At 38.4% G+C, this 23779-nt stretch overlaps 1 protein-coding gene and 1 non-coding gene across 3 annotated transcripts in view; one reads left to right on the top strand and one right to left on the bottom strand.

Annotated features, from left to right (window-relative positions):
* CDC42 (cell division cycle 42) overlaps positions 1 to 17785 on the top strand; it is a 45378-nt gene extending 27593 nt beyond the window's left edge. Inside the window, exons 3-6 of one of the 2 annotated variants that reach the window (XM_007459207.1) lie at positions 1521 to 1593; positions 11224 to 11333; positions 11456 to 11653; positions 16270 to 17785. In XM_007459207.1, the coding sequence (XP_007459269.1) occupies positions 1521 to 1593; positions 11224 to 11333; positions 11456 to 11653; positions 16270 to 16359 (471 nt within the window). In that variant the 3' untranslated portion in view covers positions 16360 to 17785. Of the gene's footprint in view, positions 1 to 1520; positions 1594 to 11223; positions 11334 to 11455; positions 11654 to 14781; positions 15650 to 16269 lie in introns of those variants that run through there. The other variant, XM_007459208.1, reaches the window with a different exon arrangement.
* On the bottom strand, positions 9535 to 9607 carry TRNAE-UUC (transfer RNA glutamic acid (anticodon UUC)). Its single transcript has one exon. It is a non-coding gene; the product is annotated as a tRNA-Glu (tRNA).
* Positions 17786 to 23779: the final 5994 nt, after the last annotated feature.

Genomic DNA, 23779 nt, shown 5'->3' with positions numbered 1-23779 from the left:
AGCATTTTTAAGAGGGTGACAGGTTAAAGGCTTGGTAATTATGTTTAATTGTAATTGAAAGTCTGTAATGTCCCAGGGCATATAAAGTGATTGAGGTAGGCCCAGGCTATTGGAAGAAAAATTAGGTTTCTTTGAGGGGGAGAAATCATATTTTTAAATACGAAATCGTATTTTTGAGTTGGCCCATTTGGGGACATTCGTAAGTGAAAGAAGTTCTGAGGTTGAAAGGGACTTTTAGGGGACTTTTAGAGATACATCGATTTTGTGGATCTTGAGTGAGGGCAACTGTCAGATTATTTGTGTTTCAGTCTCCATTTAAAGTTGTTTTCTTGTAAAGATGGTTTCTGAGTCTAGGCGTTCTATTTAAGGAGGGCTTATGGGTGTTTTATGTATGTGTTTGTATGTGGATCTCTGGAAAAGGGTTAGGTATGACTTAAGAAAATAACCTGAATGGTTTGAGAGCTTAACCACATTCTTTACACTTCCTTGTTCTTGTTATCAGGAACTGACTTTCCCTTAATTACCACCTCCCCCAAAGCCCTTACTTCCAGTCCACTCTTGCTTACATTTAAACAAACTGCCAACAACCCACTAAAACATGAACCAGAAAATTAGTGTTAAACAGAGCTGATCTTAAAATGTAACATCCTTCTCCTGGTTGCAAAGCCTTGCTTTTCAATTGTAAATTAATTCAGAGGAGTCCATGAATTAGTGTTGGGTCTTTTTTCATTTAGCACTGTTAGCTCCCATTTTCACAAATAACTTAGTACAACCAATATTAGTATATACTAAGTTTGTTAATGGGTTTTACAGTCTGTTTACAAATAGTATACCCTATTCACTATCCTTAAGTGTACATAAACACACACACACCCCTACCTATATACTATCCTTAAGTATACCCAATTCAAAGAAGATATCTTAGGTCATGTGATTTGTACCCAATAGCATGAGTTTTATTCATGAAGTCCCAACAAATAATCTGCCAGCCGTTTCTTAGACACTTTCCTTGAGTACCTTGAGGGAACCTACATTTCTCTCTAATGGGAATGTTTGCAACAAGGCTGCTCCTGTCTTCAACCCTGAAAGGAAAAAGATTATCATGGATCTAGGAGATTTTAATACTAGATTAAAAGGAAATGGTCTATGAAGAAATAATTTCTTAGAAATCAGGTTGAAAATTGAGGTAAACTTTAAACTACTGTCTCAAAAGTTTCAGACTTGAATAGGATCATCTTGTATAGTCAGGGGACTCTGCTCCTGTGACACCTCTAGGCCTTCTGTGGGTTTTTATCCAAGCTGCTGGGGTAGAGCAGACATCCCAGAATACATCTCCTGCCACTTTTTTCAAGAACTATTAGGTCATGCAAGGGCTTAGTTGGCAAGGTTGGTCATATAAGGAAGATGGACTAAGAGATGGTTGAGTCTTGGGAAGGAAACATTGTCTTAGCTTAAGAGTTGTCCTGTCCTGTTTTGACCATCCCCTTGCACACTAACAATGTCATATTTTTATGTTTTAGGTTTTTGACAACTATGCAGTCACAGTTATGATTGGTGGAGAGCCTTATACTCTTGGACTTTTTGATACTGCAGGTGAAAACTTGATGTCTTTTACAATGTTTTGGTCTGTAACTATAACACTTGGTGGTTGTCTTTTTTTGGACATTTGGGAAACCAGAATGTTAGCAAACCATTTGCCTTTTGTTAATAACAGCATTGAATATTATGATGGTCAGTGCTTGACCGAGAAGCAGTCCCAGACCTGGAATAGCAAATAGGCATTTGGGGTACCCTGGATGGATGGTGTGGAAGGAGATAATACAATACAATAGAATTCACTCATTTTAAGTGTTCAGTTTGATTATTTTTGCTGACCGTATAGTTGTGTAACCTCCACCAGAATCAATATACATCATCCTAAAGAGTTTCCTTTTGCCCTTTATAGTCAGTCCCTTCCCTTGACCTGGCCCTAGGCAACCACAGATCTGCTTTCTGTCACTATATCAGTGGAACCATACAGTCTGTAGCCTTTTGTGTTTTACTTCTTTCACTTAGCATAATTTGTTTGAGATTCGTCTATGTTATGTGTATCAGTAGTTTGTTTCTTTTTATTGTTGAGTTGTATTCCAGTCTATGAATATAGCACAGTTTGTTTTATCCATTTACGAGTTGCTGGTAGTTTGGGTTCTAATTTTAAGCTATGATGGATAATGGTGCTATGAACATTTGTATGCAGGTCTTTGTATAGTCTTAGTTTGGGAGTGGGTAAGCCTTTAAGTTTAGTTGCACACTTATTAAATCTTTTATTAAAACAGTCAGTTTTGACAGATTGTTCTCAAGGTGGCCTAGGGTCCTTTGATTAATATTGGTTTATTTAACTTGGATTGGTCAGACTTTAATCCCAGTCAGCCTCATTTAAAACTGTTAAATTTCTTCTAGCACTTTAGATTGCATTTATAAACTTAATGTATTTACTTTTCTGTTTTGAGCAATTCAGTTTGCTTGACCTGACAAGTGAAACATTTCCAAGTTTTTACATATGTAACTTTAATAAACCTGATAATTTACGATTTTCTGTATTTGTTTTAATTTATCTTAAACAGTATTATTTACAACTTTCATAAAATTCTTAACATTTTCAACAAAAAATCCTCAAGATCAGTTACTCAATTACACAGTTTAAATTGGAATCAGAAAACTAATCTATCATGTTCTTTAACATGGTGATAGTTTTTTTAAAAATAAATTTATTTATTTATTTATTTTTGGCTGCGTTGGGTCTTCGTTGCTGCGTGCAGGCTCTCTCTAGTTGCGGCGAGTGGGGGCTACTCTTCGTTGCGGTGCGCGGGCTTCTCATTGCAGTGGCTTCTCTTATTGTGGAGCATGGGCTCTAGGCACGCACGCTTCAGTAGTTGTGGCACGCAGGCTCAGTAGTTGTGGCTCATGGGCTCTAGAGCACAGGCTCAGTAGTTGTGGCACACAGCCTTAGTTGCTCCGCGACATGTGGTATCTTCCTGGACGAGGGCTCAAACCCATGTCCCTTGCATTGACAGGCGGATTCTTAACCATTGTGCCACCAGCAAAGTCCCATGGTGATTGTTTTAAATATTACAGACACTGAGTGTTAAATAAGAATAGGTTATTCCTAAATGTAACTGAAAATTAACAATAATAATGTTGATTTATTTCATCTCTGTATTAGATTCTGAATCTTTCTAGGGGTTAAAGGCCATTCAGTAAGGAAATTATTTTGCTATACCAGGCAAATTGGCGAGTTTTCACCTCAACTGGTTAAGGTCGCTATAAGCCAGAGATCTTTTTTGACAGGCACTGGAGAACTGGGACTGTAGGCATCCAGATGGAGTCTCCTATCTTTGACATACCTACAAGGAGACTCTGTGTCCTTCTCCAAAGGCCTTAATCTCAGAGTCCTGGTTCAAGTCATGCCATTAACTCAATTTTCTTTCTGCTAAAGCTTTCATCCCCACTGAGGTAGCCTCTGACTTCCTTTAACTGTTTGGTTACTTTTAACCTGTTGATTGTGTTATTTTATTTTGAATTCTTTATTCTTTTTTAAAACCTTTTTAAAATTGAAGTATAATTAATTTACAATGTTGTGTTAATATCAGGTGTACTGCAAAGTGATTCAGTTTCATATATATATATATTTTTTTTCTTTTTCAGATTCTTTTCCATTATAGGTTATTACAAGATATTGAATATAGTCGTTTTGAATTCTTTTTATACTATTCCTGTCTTTGGCTGAAACTCTTACAGATATATTAAAATAATATCGCTTAAGACCAGAGATAGGACTCTCCCTCTGTTTCATAGCTTTATTTCTGCCCCTGTGGTCACAACAACAAATTCTGTTTTGTTTTTTTTTAATATTTTTTAATTTATTTGGCTGCACTGGGTCTTAGTTGTGACCCGCAGGGTCTTTTTAGTTGAGGCATGCGAACTCTTAGTTGCAGCACGTGGGATCTAGTTCCCTGACCAGGGATCAAACCCGGGCCCCCTGCATTGGGAGCACAGAGTCTTAGCCTCTGGACCACCAGGGAAGTCCCCCAAATTCTTGTTTAATGAGTTTCCACAGTTATTTATTTATTTTTTTCATATGTTTTACTATTGTGTATATAGTTCTTTACTTAAATTTTTTCACAATATGTTTATCATAGGCTCTTTTTCATATTGCATAATTCCAATTCCACCACCAATTCCTTTCTATATCAAACTTTAAAATGTTATTCTTTATTATAGAGATTACAGGTTTTGCTTATTACAGGAAAATCAAAATTAGATAAGCTAAAGGAGAAAATGAAAAAGCATCTGTATCCAGAGACAGTCACATCTTAGTGTATGTCCTAAACAGAGCTCTTCCTATACATTCATTGTATTTATACATAGGAAAAAAAAGGATATTCTTCTCTCTGTACCTGACTTTATCTCTTAAAAGAAAAGCATGGTGATACCTCTCAGTGTTGTACTTGTGTGTCATAGTCTTCATGGTTCCATAGTAGTCCGTTGTGTGGCAGTTCACACCACAATTTGTTTAACTTCTTTTGTTAATGTAGGGGTCTGTTTGCAGTTTTCTTTCATATTATGATCTTTACTACAGAAACATTTTAGTATTTGGACACACATTCTTTTTTGTCACTTTTTGTCTTGATTTAACTTCGGCTTACAGGAAAGTTGCTAATACAAAGAACTCCTTATCAGATTCACCAATTCTTAACCTTTGTGACATTCTCCAGCTCTGTATGCATATTGCTTTTATTTCTATGCCATTTGAGAGTTAGGTTGCATACATCATGCCCTTTTGTTCCTTAATGCTTCACTGTATATTTCTTAAGAGCAAGGATATTCTCTTACAGTGCACTTATCAAATTTAGGAAATTTGACATTATATATAACATTTTAAACTTTAACCTGTAGTCAACTCTCTAATTTTGTCAGTTGTCCTAATATTGTCCCTTAGAGCAATTTTTCTTGTATAGGTTCTGACCTAGGATCACACATTGCATGTAGTTGTCACTCTCTTTGGTTAGTATCCTTTAGTATGGAACCTCAGCCTTTTATGGTATCGGCATTTTTTTAAGGAAACAGGCCACTTATTTTACAGAATGTTTCTCAGTTTGAGGTTGTCCATTTCCTCATGAGTAGATTCAGGATATTGCATATTTGGTTAGAATACCAGATCAGTAATGTTACGTCCATCTCAGGGTATCACCTTTTGGTAAAAGTAATTTTGATCACTTGATTTAGGTGTTGTCCAGTTTTCCTACTATATGTTTAGAATTTTTCCTTTTATAATTAATAATTAATTTGTGAGGAGATACATTAAAATGGTGTAAATATTCTGTTGTCATTAAATAGCACCCCCTCTAGATTTAATAACCATTGACAATTCTTGCCTGAATCAATTTTTCCTACAGTTGTTGCAAAATGGGAATCTAGGTGCTAGATATGCTCATTGCTACAGAGGTCTGGACAGAGATAAGACAGCAAAACAGCTGTAACATGCTAGTGACTTGTTCTGCACCACAGTGACTTGTCCTGAATATCATTCCTTCAACTAGGGAAGAAAATATTAACACGTTTATTCTGGATAATGAGTTTTTGTTGATACCTTCAATTTAGTCCAACTCAGGCAGTCTTCTTTGCCTTCATCAATTCCATATTTTCATCTCCGTTTCTTCTATAGTTAGAAGCTAGGTTCTCCAAAAGATGTACCTGTTTTCAGTCCTGCAATACACACAAAATAGTTTCAGAATTACTATACCATACCACTGTGAAAAACAAATATGTAAGAAGAGTTCAAGATTTGTTTGCAGTAATTTTTTTCTTTGGTCTAATAGCATACACAGTTCCTTGTTCAAAAATTACTTGGATTTGTTATCCCCCCTCCACCCGCCCTCCGCCCCGCAAAGTGTGGCTGTGTTATTTGTAATACAGTTGGGTTCATTTATGTTTACATTAAATTTGTTTTTACCCATTCTCATTTATTTATATATACTCTTAATTGTTTTCTTAGGTTCAATTTTCAAAAGCTAGTTTCATTTTAAAATTTTAATCATTGTAATCATAGTCAATCATTCCGGGCTTACCATGGTAATAAACAAGAGAAAGGTTGGACTTTGATGCTAGATAGAGCAGTTAGCTAGATAGTTGACAAGTTGCTTAACTGTGTGGGGCTTAATTACCTTGATATGTAAAATGTTTAAAATATTTTCCTTTTAGAGGTGTTGTGAAGATTCAGTGTTAGTTTAATAAAGTGTATACATATGTAAAAACTCAGGAGCTATGTATTTATGATTCACACACTTTATTATAAAAAAAACCCAGCACAGGGACTGGAATGTGTTTGGTGTACAGCTAATATTATTCTCTTCCTTAGCAGAAGAAAAATATTCAGAACAAGTCATAGTGGTGCACTTTGACCTGGTTTAGCTGATTCTGTTTTTTGTTTGTTGTGTTTTTTAAAAATAAACTCCTTTCATTGAGGTGTTTTCTAGTATCTGGCAACCTTCTGCAGTTACTGATCAATTACATTATCAGGAATGACAACGCTCTCCATAGAGATATTTATAGCTGCTTTGGTCTCTAGTTTAGTGCTACTGTAGAACCTTCCAAAGGCATTACGAGTAAGATTTGAATCTTCAGTAAATTCTGCATTAACATGCAATAGTATAGATTTTTACAGATGTTATACATAAAATGGTAGGAATCTCAGGTTCCAGAGTGTCCCTATTTATTTTTGTATTTTTTTTTCTTTTTCTTTTATGATATAAAAGGTACAGAATTATTTAGGAGTAAGCTCCATAGCACAGAGGAAGCAGGGATCACTAAGTGCCATTAAATTTTGAGTACTTGGTTGTAGAAAAAATGTTTAGGTTTTAATTTGTAATGGTAAATTTTGTGAAATGTTTAATTTGTCTTCTTGGGTTTATAATGTCCTACTGGAATTCTCTGAAAGTGTTGTTTTTTAGCAGTATTCTTATTTTTCATACCATGAGATCACTTCAGACTTTTCATATGGACCAGAGCCCTCAGTTCAAACTGACTTAGTTCCTCTTGAATTCAAATTCTGAATATGAGATTGTGAGGAAGGAAAAAACCCAGCAACTCATGAGATGTATCCTTGCTTTTTGTCAAGTATTAGAAATTAAGTGATAAGCTGGTGTACTGTTAGAGTAGATATAATTTAAGACTTGTGGTCAAAACCTGTCTTACGCAGTAGAGTGAAATTTTCTTGATCACGTTGTGTACCTTAAAGTATGTTAAATGATAGTGCTGCCTCATACTTAGAGGATAGATTTTAGCTGGATAAATTATGCTTGGATATTGAAGAATCTTGCTCATCTAAGGGATTGTACTCATTCTGTTTCCTTAAATGTAACACTTGTAGCAAATGTAGATGTAAGGTAGCCTACTTTTTGTTTATCGAACAGTTTTAATTTTTTTCTCCTTGGGAAAGGAAAAGATTTATATCTTTGAGGGCTTGTTCATTGCAAGTAAATGGACAGACCAGTACAGCTTTGGATCTAGTGTTAAGAAAGAATGACTGGGGCTTCCCTGGTGGCACAGTGGTTGAGAGTCCGCCTGCCGATGCAGGGGACACGGGTCAAAGAATGACAAGTTTGTGTAGGGATATGGGCCTCATAGCAGTAGGCAGAGCTAGTCTCTTGGACAGTATAGGACAGCTCAGTGGCAGTGAGCTAATCAGGTGAATATGCATCCTACTGTCCACTCTCATCCCAAGTCAGATTCAGGAACTGTGTTCCTGGGCCTTTTAACTGGAGGCCAAGGCTTCAAGGAGATACTGAGCATTTTGCTAAAAGCTGATTGGGAGCTTGACTTACACTTTGCTGTAACACTTGAACTTCCACAAGAGATGTAATTTTGATAATAAAATTCTTAGACATAATTTCAAAAGCGTGACTAATAGAACTCACTGTACTTATCGTAGGGAACAGTTCATATTGGTTACAGAAAAACTGGGGAGAGTTGGGAATGAAGGGGAGAGAACTTGCAAAACCTTCTAGAGCAGGAAAACAACTCTCAAGAATCTGGGAAGTTAACAAACTCTGATTCAAACTTCATTCTCTTTAATTTTGGAAGCTCAGAAGAGGTCTTGTGCAAGTCATGTGCCCTGGCTCAGGCCGGCCTGGATGGGTGGAACACAAGGGTCATTTTACCAGGAGCAAACTACTGGGAGAGGCTTCCATGAGTCAGCAGTGCCTAGGGGTTATCTGGCCTTGCCCTGAAGGGTGGCTCCATGTTCACTGAACCACAAACAACCCAAAGTGGTGACATTATGTCAAGATTTAAAACTATAAATGGGGGGCTTCCATAGTGGCGCAGTGGTTGAGAATCACCTGCCAATGCAGGGGACACAGGTTCAGGCCCTGGTCCGGGAGGATCCCGCATGCGGGGGGGTGGCTGGGTCCGTGAGCCATGGCCACTGGGCCTGCATGTCTGGAGCCTGTGCTCCGCAACGGGAGAGGCCACAGCATTGAGAGGCCCCGGTACCAAAAAAAAAAAAAAAAAAAAGAATGACTGTATTTGTTTTCTGTCACCAGTCCATCTGAATAGAAGGTTGGTTGCATGTAAAACATTGGGCATTTATTTAGATGCCCCTAGTGGTGCTCAGGAATACAGACTGGGATCTGTTATTGATGCAGGGGCTGAATGACTAAAAATGAAGCTTTTTCTAGTATGCCAGACTTAATTTTTGTGAAATATATTCCATTTGAATAGGGTCTAGGGCTAAGAAAAGGTGTGTGAACGTCTGTACTTTTTACACAGCTTGGTTAACTGTTTTGTTGTCTTATTTTCTACATTTACTTTTTGTTTTGTTGTTTTATTGGAGCTTTGGTTGTGATGCCTCAAAGCTCCAGCTAGCGTTAGAGCTCAGGCAGTTTGAGACAATTGTTAGAGTTTGGCTGATTTTGTTTTCCCCATTCTTTCCTTTCCAAATCCCTTCTATGTCTACAGTTGTACATTATATTAATAATTTAAGAAGTGAGAATTATACATCTTAGTGCATACCTTTGAATTCCTTTGATTCTAACCCTAGCATATTGCTATAGTAAGTATTCAGTAAATGCTAGAGGTACTGATGGTGGTTTTATTGTTTTGTAATATCTGCTGTTTTGACTTCTCCTTCAACCTTTATTCACTTTCCATAGAGTATTATCCTGACAGTACCTTTATTGTCTACTTATGATGTATTATTTAAGTGGCAATAAGAATGACATCTTTAATTATCATGTTTTGATAGCTACCCTAAATTCTTGTATTCTCTCTCAATGCTGGCAAAAACAAAACAAAACAAAACAAATCACTGGCATACAAAATATTTAACTTTCCTTTTTTCCCCTTAAAGTTTTTTTTTTATTGTGGTAAAATAATATAACATAAAATTTACCATTTTAACCATTTTTAGCATACGGTTCAGTGTCATTAATTACTTACCTATTCTTTTATTTGTTTGTTTTTTTGTTTTTGGCTGTTCGACATGCGGGATCCTAGTTCCCTTACCAGGGATTGAACCTGTGCCCTCTGCAGTGAAAGTGCAGAGTCCCAACCACTGGACCACCAGGGAATTCCCTTTTTGTTTTTTTCTGTTTGTTTGTTTGTTTTTTAGGGCTATTCTTTTAATACATAGGATTGTTGTAGCTCAGTTTTGAAATTGGACTGTTAAATCCTTCCTCTGTGACTCTTCCCTTCCCTTCACAGTTTTGGAAATGTGTATGGATATTTTAAAACACTTTTTATCTGGAAATAATTTCAAACCTACAGAACGGTTGCAAAAATAGTATCAGGAGCCCACATACTTCCTTTAACCAAATTTATCAGTTGTTAATGTTTTACCCTATTTGCTGTATTTTTCTCTTTCAATATATTTGTACATAATCTTTTCCCCCTGAACTATTTGAGAGTAAGTTGCCATTTAGCCTTGAATAAGTATGTATTTCCTAAGAACAGAGACATTTTTGTATAATGGTAATCAACTTAAGGTAATTTAGCATTGATACCATACTCTAATCTAACATCTATATTCCAGTTTTATCAGTTGGTCCAAGTCCAGTTTTTTCTGCTTTTAGTATAGGACCATGTATTGCATTTAATTGTCATGTCTCTTTAGTTTCTTATAATTTGGATCAGTTCTTCAGCCCTCCTGCCCACCCCCCTTTATTTTGGTCTTTCATGATGTTTTTATTGAATACAGGCCCAGGAATCCTCTCTCCTGCCTATTTTGGTTGGAATACTACCTTAGTGCTGTTTTTCTCAGGATATAAATGTAGAGGCATGTGATACTCATCTGCCCCTCATTGGTGAGGGCAATCTAGATCACTCAGTCAACGTGATGTTGTTTCTTCACAGTGTAGTTATGTTCTTCCCCTTGTGGTTTATTAATAATCTTTAAGACCATACAAATATTCTCCTTTTCACCAGAGTTTCCTCCATATTGATTTAGCATCCATTGATTCTTGTTGAATTTTTTTCTATGTGTTTTCAGTTTCAGGTAGTGGTCTTACATGTACACATTAACTAAACATGTGAACCTGTCATGGGCAGTGGATTTTGTCAGCTGGGTTTCATTGAGATTTTTCTTCCCTTAGATAGTTTCACTGTGATTGTTTCTTAATCAGATCTGAGTAGATTTGATTTTTAATTATTTCTGTAGCAACATTTTATTTTTGTTACATTATTGTTTGGTTGCTAGTAGACACAAAGGTTGAAAACTACAAATCAGTAACAAAGCAAATAATTAATACATAACAAGTTCATTGCTATTCTAAGGACCTGAAATTTTTTTTTGGTTTTTGGTTTGCTTTTCTTTACTGATGTGTAGTTGACTTACAATATTATATTAGTTTCAGCTGTCTAACATAGTTATTTGATATTTTTATATATTACACATCATACAAAGTTATTATCATATTATTGACTGTATTCCCTGTGCTGTACATTACATCCCTGTGACTTATTTATTTTATAACTGATAGTTTGTACCTCTTAACTAGAATTAGCTGAGTGAGAATATTGCTCAAATATTCTATTACAAAGCCATATATTTTGTTAAATAAGTTACCTTCTTATTCATGATAAGTGTGCTGTTAGCTGCATGCTTAATCTGTTGACTGATTTGTGATTTTAATGCTATGAGAGCACCAAGATTCAGTTGCTGATTTCTCCAGTTTTTTTTCCCCTTAGGGCAAGAGGATTATGACAGATTACGACCGCTGAGTTATCCACAAACAGATGTATTTCTAGTCTGTTTTTCAGTGGTCTCTCCATCCTCATTTGAAAATGTGAAAGAAAAGGTGAGTTAGTCAGATATTCTTGCCCTGAAAAAAGGGTTGTCATAGAACTTCTGTTGATTGTAAATAGATTTGGAGGCTTGTGGATTAATGCAGGTGTATTTTTTAAAATATCTTTTCTCTAGTGGGTGCCTGAGATAACTCACCACTGTCCAAAGACTCCTTTCTTGCTTGTTGGGACCCAGATTGATCTCAGAGATGACCCCTCTACTATTGAGAAACTTGCCAAGAATAAACAGAAGCCTATCACCCCAGAGACTGCTGAAAAACTGGCCCGTGACCTGAAGGCTGTCAAGTATGTGGAGTGTTCTGCACTTACACAGGTGAGGACTGTGGAACCCCACGTTTATTTACAGTGGAGTGGTTTCGAGCAGCATTAGGATTCAGGGCTTATTTCTGACAGCGGTCTGCAGTGCTCAAGATAGCTGCCCAGGAAGACTGTGACCAGCTTCACAGTATATATTCTTTTGTTAGAGGACTCTGTTTTTATGGAGAAAATTATTAGTCTCTAAATAAAGCTCTTGTGTTGGTGAGTTCCCACGTTTTACTGAATCATTTGTAGTGGTCAGGGATTGTGTTAAAAATAAAAATTAACGGAAAGGTCCAGATTAGCACAAATTTACAGGAGTCTGTGAATGATTCCCCTCCCTCCCCCGCAACTTAAAATCTCATCTAAATAAATCTGATTTTTTATCAGTACTGACAATGGTATACTGTTTCTGGGGTAATTCACCTGGGATAGGGAATTGGTTGTAATCATTGAGACTTTCATGTCAGAGAAAGCTACCTAGGCCATTTCTCAAGCATGCCTTTATATTGTGTCACTATTCTTATGTTTTTGGAGGCATTCCTTCTTTATGCAGTCCTCTCTTCTTTCTGAACGATTTAATTGGAACTCTTCTCATAGTTTGATGGGAAACTTCAGATTCTGAGGACGGGGAGCAGTGTTAGGGTATTTAGAGTGAGAGTTATAAGTGACCTGTGTGATTTCATTTTCTCTACCTTCATGGTATCACCAACCAGTTCTCCCCTCTGAGTATTGTTCTGGGGACCAAAGGAAAATATTATGTAAATAATTGGCACAGAACTCTTTTATTCTACTTTGACATTTGAACAATGAGCAAACACGCCTAATTAAAAGAAGGCAAGACTGAAGGGTGGAGATTTCTTATAATTACATGAAATTCACATATTTCTCATGCTAATTTTTCAGGTAATTTTTCTTTTTTATTAAGTTTGAAAAAGAACATGTACTAGGTATTTAGTATGTAGCATGTAGACATAATTTAATAATCTCCCAGTTTAGCCCTGGGTTGGATGTGTAAAGATAAAATTTTTGTTCTTAGCTGGATATTTCACAGGATGACTTCAAGGGCTAATTTCTTGTCCCAAACCCAGTTTTCCTTGGCAGTTTAGTTCTGTTGTATTGCTATTGCAGATATTTAAAAGTTGAGAAGATTTTACATCTTCTCACATGTAGCACTAACTGAGATTTTTTTAAATGCCTGATGCTTTTGTGTTTTGATACCATCCCCAGAAAAGTGTGTGTGTGTGTGTGTGTGTGTGTGTGTGTGTATTGAAGAAGGTTGTGTGTGGAACATTTGAATCAGATAACTGTTAAATATCCCCATTCTCTAAATACAGGTTGCTTTTGGGGGAAATGGAGGCAAGTAGGCCACGTGGACCCAATTTTAGGTCACTAATGACCCAATTTTAGGTCACTAATGAAGCTTATTTTAGAGAATTGGATGCTTCCATATAAAGTTTTTTACAGTATGAACAGGTTTATCTAGTAAGTCACTTTCCAGAGAACAGAAATTTGAAAAGGTCTTAGCAACTACATTTTTCTTACCAGATTTTGAAGTTTGGAGAAATCAAAAGACAAGATAGAAAATGGGGCCCCTGGGTACTGTTTGGGAGCTATAATTTTTTAGGATTCCAGATTCTGTTTGTTGGTTCCTTTAAAACTGAGCTTTTAATATAATCAGATCATGTGATTAAAGCAGGGGTTAGTTTTGTCTTGTAGGGGATTAATTGATCTTTGTCAATATGCAAGAAAGTATTTGCTTCTTATTAAGGGATGCCTTGGTTTCTGATTGTCGTCCTCCTCTTTTTTCCCTTATAAAATTTATTTCTCTTTCTATCTTCCCTCCTTCCTTTTATGTTTGACAACCAGAGTTTGCTCCTAGATGTGTAGAAAGAATTTCAGAGGAACTTTAACTTTCATCATTTCTACTTTGTAAAAGACACAGAAAGAAGGAAACTTTTTAACCTCTTTGCCTCTTTCCAAGTGCTTACTGTTATTTCTCATTTATTTTGTCCCTAGTGGAATGTGTGAGCCAGTTCTCGAGGCTTCTGTGGTGGGGGGAGGGCAAGGTGGGGGGGGGCTGGGGTAATCTGGGCCTGGCACTCCTTATTGGAGCCGTGCTCTGGGGCTTTGGGGAAAGGTTTTACTTGGGATCCAACTGACCTAAAGAACATGTGGAACTCCTTTGGGAGGTGTACCTGTGGCTTCAGATTTAGGTGAGTTTAGGTGAGTCTGTAGACCTGGTACCAGTACTACTGAGTCGCACTGTCGCGCTGGAGTTCTGGCTGAGGTGTAAGTGTATTTCTGCATCTTAATCCCTGTAGATCTGAGAATATTCTTCGTTTTTCACTCCATGCTTTATGCTCTGATAACCATGCGGACATCTAAAAGCATTGGACTGCTTGCTAAAACTCATTCTAGGACCCTGTTCTTTGTTTTCCTATTGGGTGGTGGTTACTTGCTCTAATAACATTACTGAATAACTGAGGTGTATGCTGTTTCTAGAGTCTGTTGCTTAAACTTCTCCCAGTTGGTACTGCTGAACAATTAACACTTTTTCTAAGTGTCTGAACCTTTTGTTCTGGGAAACTGGTTTACTCTGAAATCCTCATTAATCCCATCCAGATATGTCATTGAATCTAGAAACATGTAGCATGCCTGTTAGCCTGCTATTTGTGTCCTTCAGTTATTCAGGGGATGAATTCACAGAAGCCTGAAATTGTAATAGGTGTAGTTCCAAAATGTGTGTGCCATTCTTATCATTAGAAGTACTAGGGAATTCTGCAAGGCCTAATTATTCACTGCATGTATCTCGTGCTTACATATCCAGTCCTCTCCTCTGGCATTATTTTCATTAAAATGTTGTAATTTAGATTTCAAAGTGTGATTGTTACAGAAGTCAACATACGGCATTTTCACAAAAATTGCTTTCTTGCTCAGTTAACCTTTTTTGAGGTAAGAAATTTGTTCTGTTATTTACTGTCTTGATAATGGACTTAAGATCTAGCTTTCTGGCATTTATTTTTCCTAAGGCACATTGCTTCTGTGAATTCAGCCCATTTAATCCAGACTGCTGTTGTGTCTGCTGGTCTTTCTAATCCTCTAACCTGGCTGCTATTCTCTCTCCTCCCCTCTGTCTTGTAGAGAGGTCTGAAGAATGTGTTTGATGAGGCTATCCTAGCTGCCCTCGAGCCTCCGGAAACTCAACCCAAAAGGAAGTGCTGTATATTCTAAACTGTTTTCTCCTTCCCCTCTTTGCTGCTGCTTCCTGTCCCACTACTGAGGAAAAATCATTTAAAAACAAAGGAATAAAACCATCCTGTTTGAAAGCCTCTGCGTCTTTTTACTCACCACCTTAGAGCAACCTCTGTATTAGTTTTTGATCAAGAATGCAATATCTTATAGAATATTTTTTGTGATCAGTAGTCAAGTTGGACTTGTTTAACTTTCTGCTGCTTGAGTTGCCTGATGCTCAGAGCTGTTTGGTTTGGATTACTATTGCAAAAGGGAACTTGGTCTGGCATTAAGAATGTCCTCTTGGAGAAAATAAGAAGAGTTTAACACTTCTAGATCTTAGTTCTAGATGGAGAAAATAACACAAACATCATTTTACTCTTACGATCAATTGTTAATTGTAATTGCATGACAAAATTTATGGAAAAAGAGTGACCTGCTAGTGCAGTGTAATGGGGAAGGGAGGATTCTTTTCTGGTCTTCCTTTGTGTAGTGAAACTTTGTGTTGCTATTGCTTTGGCTGTCTGTGCTGTAGTGGAGTATTTGTCAGTCTGGGTGGGAAAGATAATTGATGTACCTGCTACTGCGTTATGAGATCACTTGTTACATTATCTTTTAAGAGTAGCATCCATTTTAACAGTTGACTTAAGGTTTGTTAATGTTGAGATGTAAAGCTGCCATCTTTATATTTTCCTGCTTCTGATTTTATTGTTGTGAGGGAAACATACAATTATGGTTACCTTCAAATTTTGAAATTAAAAATATACAATTGTTTGTATAAATGCCTGATGAAACTTTATTCCTGTTGCACTGACTGGCTCTAGTTTTACATATGTATCAGGTACCCACATTTTTGCTTCCTTGAATCCCCTTGGCTCTAATTGGTGGGATAAAGGGAGTTTAGAGTGACTATTTTTGATGCAGCTACTGTAATCGCTCTCTCCATCTTTGCCTGCGCCTTCCATATGATAAGGATGCCACTGCCTGGTGCCCAGCCTCTCAGTCCTGTTCCATATCCAGCTGTTTCATTTGAGTGCAGAGCTGCTTACTTGTTTTTATGTAAAATGTTTCAGCAGCATATTACAAAACTCATATTGAATGAGCAAATGACATGTGCTTGTTTGCTTCTTGTGACTTACATTGGTTTGCAAAAAGCTTTCTCAAAGGACCACTGTCTCACTCATGAATATCTGCTCCTCTGCTCCTGAATTGCTGAATCCTTCCAGTGCCCTGCCTGGACAAAACTTGGTGAAGTGAGATGATTGTGTGAGATTCAGGGTTGTTTTTAATGTTTCGTTATTTGCCAATTCCTGGGGGTTTGAATGTTTAAAATTTGATCTTCAACTGTATTATACTGAATATCAGACTGCCCATTTTTTTCTTTCTACCCCTTTTCAGAAAGGCCTAAAGAATGTATTTGATGAAGCAATATTGGCTGCCCTGGAGCCTCCAGAACCGAAGAAGAGCCGCAGGTGTGTGCTGCTATGAACGTCTCTCCAGAGCCCTTTCTGCACAGCTGGTGTCGGCATCATACTAAAAGCAATGTTTAAATCAAACTAAAGATTAAAAATTAAAATTCGATTTTGCAATAATGACAAATGCCCTGCACCTACCCACATGCACTCGTGTGAGACAAGGCCCATAGGTATGGCCCCCTTCCCCCTCTCAGTACTAGTTAATTTTGAGTAATTGTGTATTGTCAGAAAAGTGATCAGTACTAGTTTTTGTTTTGTTGTTTCAAAAAAATTTTTTTTTTTTTTTTTTTTGTTTAAAAGCAAGGCATGCTTGTGATGACTCTGTAACAGACTAATTTGGTTGTTGAAGCTGTTTCCGGGTTCCACTCTGGCGAGTAATCTGGGATATCTAGTTTTCTTTTTTCTTTTCTTTTTTTGGGGGGGGCGGGGGAGTGTGTGTGGGATTTGTTTTTATTTAGTCATGTTTTTTAAATTCATTAACCATTGGACAGCCCTTAAGGGGAGGAGGATAGATTGATTCCACATTCCACTTCCTAGATCTAGTTTAGAAAACGTGTTCCCCACCTGGTGCTCTTAGGAAGGAGTATAGTAAACGCCTCATTTAATAATATACTCCTTTTTGAAAGTTGCCTTTTCTCTCCACCCTTGAGTAGGTCCAGTATTTGATGAAACTCATGAAAGTGGGTGGAACCTGTCTTGCCCCTCCTCTTTTCTAGGATGCACTATATATGTGACTGTGACTCTCAAGGAAATTTGTTTGCCATTTGCTGATTTATTTTGAAGTTAATTTCTAACTTCTTTCACTGATAAATGAAGAAAAGTATTGCACCTTTTGAAATACACCAAATGGATTGAGTACATAATTAAAAAACATTTTTTTTCCCTGTCAGTCATTGTCTTAATATGCTTAGCATAGATGTGCAGCTTAATAGTGTATGATACAGTGTTCCTAGAACACAGCTGAAGACCTGGTATATAGAGGATATCCGAGGGGTGGTGCTAGAAGACAGATGTCTATGGGATGATTCACATCCTCTTTCAAGTTATGAGGATGGAGACCTGCTTCATTAAGAAGCTGGGGGTGGGGTGGGGTAGGGTGGGGGTGGGGAGAACATTTAACAACATGGGGACCAGTCAGGGAAATCCCCTTATATCTGTTTTGCATATGAGGAACCCTAGAGCAGCCAGGTGAGGCTCTCTAGTTTAATAAAAATCCTGGGGAGAGTCTTATGAAGACTCTTCATAAGTGTTAATAGGGATTTTATCAGCTTATTTTGGTTGCAGTTTCCAAGTCTTAAAAATGTTAGGTAATCTTCCGCACCTTCCCCAAATCCTACTACTTGTAGATTTCATTAGTGTTGAACCAATGCTTTCTCATGTCTCAATTCTTTGTATATGCATTCTTTTCAGATGTATTAAACAAACAAACAAAAAAACCCATTACAAGTCAGCCTGGGGGTTGTTATTTTCCTTCCGCCTCTTAATTTTTAGATATTTAGGAATGGGAACTTGACTCTTATTGACATCAATTTCTAACGGATTTCAAGATAAAGATTTAGAGCATAAAGATTTAATGTACTTTGTTTTGTGGAATTCAGTTTGAGATTTTTTTTCCCCTCACATTCAAGTTTGTGCCTTCTCCCCTAAGTTTGGCAGGTAGCCTACAGACTCCTCTTTAATACCAAGTGGGTTCATAACAGTTCTTAGTGAAGAAATGTTCTGGAAGCTCACTGCTCATGTTTTTGGAAGGAAATGGCAGCATACTTCCAAATCCATCCATCAGTTGGAAAGCAGCCATTTTTCTCCAAGTTTTCTGTATCAGTGGTTTTCAGACTTTGCTGCTCTAGTAGAGTGGAGCTTGAGCAGTGGGTTATTTAAAAGCTTTCCAAGTATTTACATTATGCAGCCAAGTTTGAGAACCACTGCTCCTAGGTTTGATAACCTCAAACTGCTTCTATAAGATTCCAGGTTCTGTGCTTTGAATCTGAATATGGGACACATTTTCTGTAGGTGACAAGAATGATTCATTTCCCTTCAGGGCATTATACTGATCTGTATGAGAGTCTTAGAAATTAAGGACTGTTAATCCAGTTAATAAGGTTGATACAGTGTGTAGCCTCATTTTGATAGTTTTCTATATGGAGTCATGTTTGACTTGATTCCATACTGTGCTAGAACTAAGCTGGGCTGATTGGGAATGGGTTAGGAAGAGGCAAATCTAAGCTTTGCTGTTTTAACGAATGTATCTTATTCCTTGTTGACCATACCAGGGAGAGACACCTGGATCATGTTATGAGACTGAGGGGAGCAGAAACTGTGTATGTGTATCCCTAGTTCTTAGTACAGTGGCATATAGGTCCATCCTGATTATTGCTGTAGCCCTGGCCTAGAGCAGTGTTTGACACATAAGAAATGGCTCTAAAAATAGTCATTGGATGGGTACATGTTTTCAAGAATGAATAAATGAAATAAAGCAGGTTACATGGTTGTGTTGATGAATTATCCACACGTCAGAAGAGCAGTGGTGACAAGAGGATTGATTGAAGCTAACATTGTTTTCTAATTAAATATTTTCAATTTGACTTACACATATCAGATGAACATGGGTGGCAAATGGATGAAGCTAACATTGTTTCCTGTTTAAATATTGTTTTCTATTTGACTTAACAGACTTGTCTGTTATCTTTGGCTTAGTGAGTGATACTGCCCAGGGAGTGTGATCTAGGGATTGGAAAAGCGCTATTTTGAAACAGGCCTTAGCAGACTTAGCTTATGGCAAAATTTACAGTATCTAGGCTAATACACCACCAGTATATCACTGTTTTTCTAAAATACAGATGTTTTACTGAAGGTCTTAGAAATAGGCATCCTTTGAGCTGGATTTTTTTTTTTTTTTTTTCTTTTTGGCTGTGCCATGTGGCTTGTGGGATCTTAGTTCCCCGACCAGGGATCAAACCCAGGCCCCCAACAGTGAAAGAGCCGGGTTCTAACCACTGGACTGCCAGGGAATTCCCTTTCAGTTGGATTTTATGCCAGTAGAGGGAATATATTCTAAGGGGAAGAGAGGATTGATTGTGGAATCTAAGAAATGATTGTAATATTTCCTTTATTATGAGGTGTATTTTCCCTTTTTTGGGGGGCTCATTTACATAGTATGATCAGAATACCTCTTAAAATTTGTGTATACATTTAATGTAGTGGTGCTTTTTTTGTTGTTGTTCCGAAAAGCTGTTGTTAAATCATTGGTGTCTTATTGGTATCTTCATAATACCTTCATAGAATGGATAAAATAATACTTTTTCTTCATTATTAGGTTTGGACTATTTTCTTTTTTTCCTTCTCCCATTTTGATGTTGTTAGTGGTTTTTGGGGTGCTGAGTGCTAAGAAACTGGTATAAGAGGACCCTGCTTCTTGAGGTTTGGAACTTAGCCTCCGCTGGGTACAGCTAACATACACTACAAATTTGGTATATAACAGTCTGGGGAAGGGATGGTATTTTCACCCAAGAAGTAGCAACTCCATTACCTTTCAGAAAGGGCTGAGTTCTTCATGGTTAGTGTATCTGAATAATATATGAGGGGAGTATCTTTAAATCACATTCCTAATTTAGCTCTCATTGTTTTCTGTAAGACTTACCCAGGTTCCCCGAACTTCAGAGCATGGTGATTTAACTACATAGCTCAACAGAAGACCTCATCTTAATATTTTCTTTCCAGGGCTGTTACAATACTTTATGTATTACTTTGAGTTTTTTCTGAGAGTCCCTCCTCCTTTTTAAAAACATTTTATTAGCTATTGCTACAGTAATGTTGCATTACAAACCACCCTAACACTCGAGCGGCTTACTCCAACAAGCATTTATTTTTCTCGCTGAGGGGTCAGTTGGGCTTTGCCTCCAGGCTTCAGATTAGGCTCAGGTTGGCTTCATGTTTCTCATTCTGGAGCCTGGCTCCAGAGAGCAGTGCCTTCCTGAGAGGACTTCATGTGGTGAGCCAAAGGGGGTACAAGGTCAAGCACATTTGAAATTTTTCACGTTCCATTGCCCAGAGGATTGACACAGCCAAGCCCAAAGTCTGCCACTCATACATTCATTCCCTCATATTTAGTAAATTCAAAAATAGGTTTGAGCTCATTTTAAAAAAGGAAAATAGGGCTTCCCTGGTGGCGCAGTGGTTGAGAGTCCGCCTGCCGATGGAGGGGACACGGGTTTGTGCCCCGGTCCGGGAAGATCCCACATGCCGCGGAGCGGCTGGGCCCGTGAGCCGTGGCCGCTGAGCCTGCGCGTCCGGAGCCTGTGCTCCGCAACGGGAGAGGCCACAACAGTGAGAGGCCTGGGTAACACACACACATACACACACACACACACACACACACACACACACAGAAGTGATGCTCCTACAAAAAATAATTTGAAAAAAATTGTGATGCCCAGACCCTATCTCCATTATTTTCCTTTTTTTTTTTTTTGTGGTACGCGGGCCTCTCACTGTTGTGGCCTCTCCCGTTGCAGAGCACAGGCTCCGGACGTGCAGGCTCAGCGGCCATGGCCCACGGGCCCAGCTGCTCCGCGGGATGTGGGATCTTCCCGGACTGGGGCATGAACCCGCGTCCCCTGCATCAGCAGGCGGACTCCCAACCACTGCACCACCAGGGAAGCCCAGAGCATCACTTCTTTAAAGCTCATCAGATATTTTAATATACCCCCAGGTTTGAAAACTGTGGCACGGCACTACATGATCTCTTAAGGTTTCATTTATGTCTGACATGAATTTTAGAGTAATTTTGGGCTACAAATCTTTACAGCATTTTTCCTTTGAGGAGGAGGTTTTCCAAACCAGCATTCAGTTCTTAATCAGAAAGAGGGTTTACAAAATTCATAGTCATATGGTTTTATTGGACTGGCGCTGAGATAGTTTGGGCAGTCACCTAAGTAATTAAATTACTTAGGCAGCAGTTTGAGAAGGGGGCAGGTATTTGAGTTGTAGAGTTCAGCTAAGGTTTTCTAAGTCAAAGCTAGAATGTAGAGGAAGGCTGTATTTCCCTGATAACTTCAAGACAAGTGTACTGTACAGATTTCACTGGAGATGGATATCCTTTTCACTCATCCCAGGAATATTCTAATTCATCTGCAGAGAGTACACAGGTCCAGATTCCAAAGTGTAAGTTAGTGCTAGAAATGAGTATGAAATTGAAGTTATTCCAACAGACTAAATTGGACTTCTAGGAGATGAAATCTCTTGCTAAGTTAAAAACAAGGTCACTTTGTTTCTCTGCTGCAGATCCCCAATGCCACACACACCCTGGTTATTTTTCAGACCTTTGGGCAGGGTGTGAGCCAGTGTTACGTGGCTTTATTTCCTCCTCTTTCTCATCAGTGAGTATAGTTCCAGGTGGATTGATTTTTTTTTTTTTGAAATCTGACTAAACAGATAGTTGCTTCGTTGTATTAGCCTCATACTGGTGCATTAATATTTGATTGGATAGGGTCTTAGTTTCTGTGTCTTGGTTTGTGGTTTAGCTGTAGTTGATGCAGTCATGTGACCAGTCTTCTCAGAGGCAGGAACTGGAGCAGAGTACCTGTGTGGTTTTGCAAATGTTCAGTGCTTTTGAGCCATAAGCTCTGAACTGGAAATTCTTAACTCCCTGATAATGGGCTATTGGGTATTGGGGCATAGTCTCACAAAAGTGGGGAAACTTGTGCCTGTATTGAGCTATCTCTTTCTTCTTTTAAACAATTTATTGAGCTACTTTAAAAAAAAATAAATTTCTATATTTTATTATTTATTTTTGGCTGCGTTGGGTCTTGGTTGCTGTGCATGGGCTTTCTCAAGTTGTGGCGAGCAGGGGCTGCTCTTTGTTGCTGTGCACGGGCTTCTCATTGCGGTGGCTTCTCTTGTTGCAGAGCACGGGCTCTAGGCGCTCAGGGTTCAGTAGTTGTGGCATGCGGGCTCAGCAGTGGTGGCTCGCGGGCTCTAGAGTGCAGTATTGAGCTAGTTTGAAATCTGGCTCCACTGTTCTCTTTCCCAATGAGCTAGCTCATGAACTTCTTGGACTGTTGAGATTACCTCCACCTAGTGGTGAATCTAAGTTAAAACTGGCAGTTGATTCCGGGGTGCTCTTTATCTAATATCTGAACACCACTCTTTATGTGGGTGTTTTGTTTGTATATTTTGTTTTATTTATTTATTTGTTGTGGTTTTTTTCTTTTTGGCCGCACTGTGCGGCATGGGGGATCTTAGTTCCCTGACCGGGGATCAAACCCGTGCCCCCTGCAGTGGAAGCGTGGAGCCCTAACCACTGGACCGCCAGGGGATTCCCTATGTGGGGTCTTGATGGCAGATGGTAGGGAGAAGGTGGTGAGGCAGAAAGGAATATTGGCTGAGCGAATTCACTTGTGGACTAGGGGGATTTCTGAATTATCTAGGAGAGGTTAAGAGTCAGTCAGAGAATTTGTAGTCAGTCAAAATATAAAAATCCAATGTGCTGTAGGGAAATAATTGCCCCAAGTTATAACTCTGGCCTTATTAGCTGTGTGATCTTGGATAAGTCAGTGAATGTCCCTAAGCTACACTTGCTTTATCTGTAAATAGGAATAATGCTAATTTCTACGTCTCTGGGGGGGGGTGAGTGTGAGGATTAAGTGATATCAGATATGTGAACATATTTTGTAAACAAAGAAGTGCAATGCAAATATTAACAGCTACCAGATTTGCTTTGCAATGGGAAGAGTTTACTAATGTCATTGTGACATGCTACTGGGTGTATTTGGAGATTTTGTGTTTTAGTAATTATAGGAGTACAGATTCACTATCTATAGAGCTAGGATGGTAGAGCTCCAGGTGGTTCAGAGCTTTCTTCAAGAGGAACCCAAGACCCAGAGATGGGGTTCCTCCCAAGCTCTTTACTTTCATAGAAGTACTTCATGTGCAGAGTGCGCTGCATCCAAAGAGCCTTAGATGCTTCAGCTCTGAAACTGCTTTCTTTCTAGAACCTCTGCGAGGCAGGGAAGCAGTAAAACCCTCTGAAGATCAGGTCAGCTGTGCAGTTTCCCCTGTGTCCCAGAATTACCAGGACTGTTGTCTCATGTTGGCCAAATCCCTGAAGCTAGCATGAGGATCTTGCTGGTCCGAGCTAGTTTGTGAACATCAAGGGTTAAGAACTGTTCAGAAAACATAATAATGTTAAGAACCACAAACCTCTCCACTGCTTTTGTTTTGTGCAATGTCAATTTTACATGTTTATTTAGTACTAAGAGGCCCTCTGTTAGATAGCAAGGTGGATGAGAATGGTTCTAATAAGAATGAAAGTAAGGGAGGGTAACAGAACATACCAGGAAGAAAAGTCAGAACATACCAGGAAGAAAAGCTGTGTGTGTATGTTGTTGGTGAGAGGAAGGGAGGGTGGTGAAAGTAAATCAGGAAAGGCTTCTTGA

This window comes from Lipotes vexillifer, unplaced genomic scaffold, assembly GCF_000442215.2.
Source record: "Lipotes vexillifer unplaced genomic scaffold, Lipotes_vexillifer_v1.1 scaffold496, whole genome shotgun sequence".
Taxonomy (NCBI): Eukaryota; Metazoa; Chordata; class Mammalia; order Artiodactyla; family Lipotidae; genus Lipotes; species Lipotes vexillifer.
The sequence above is the reverse complement of the archived record's forward strand: the minus strand, read 5'-3'. Positions and strand labels throughout refer to the sequence as shown.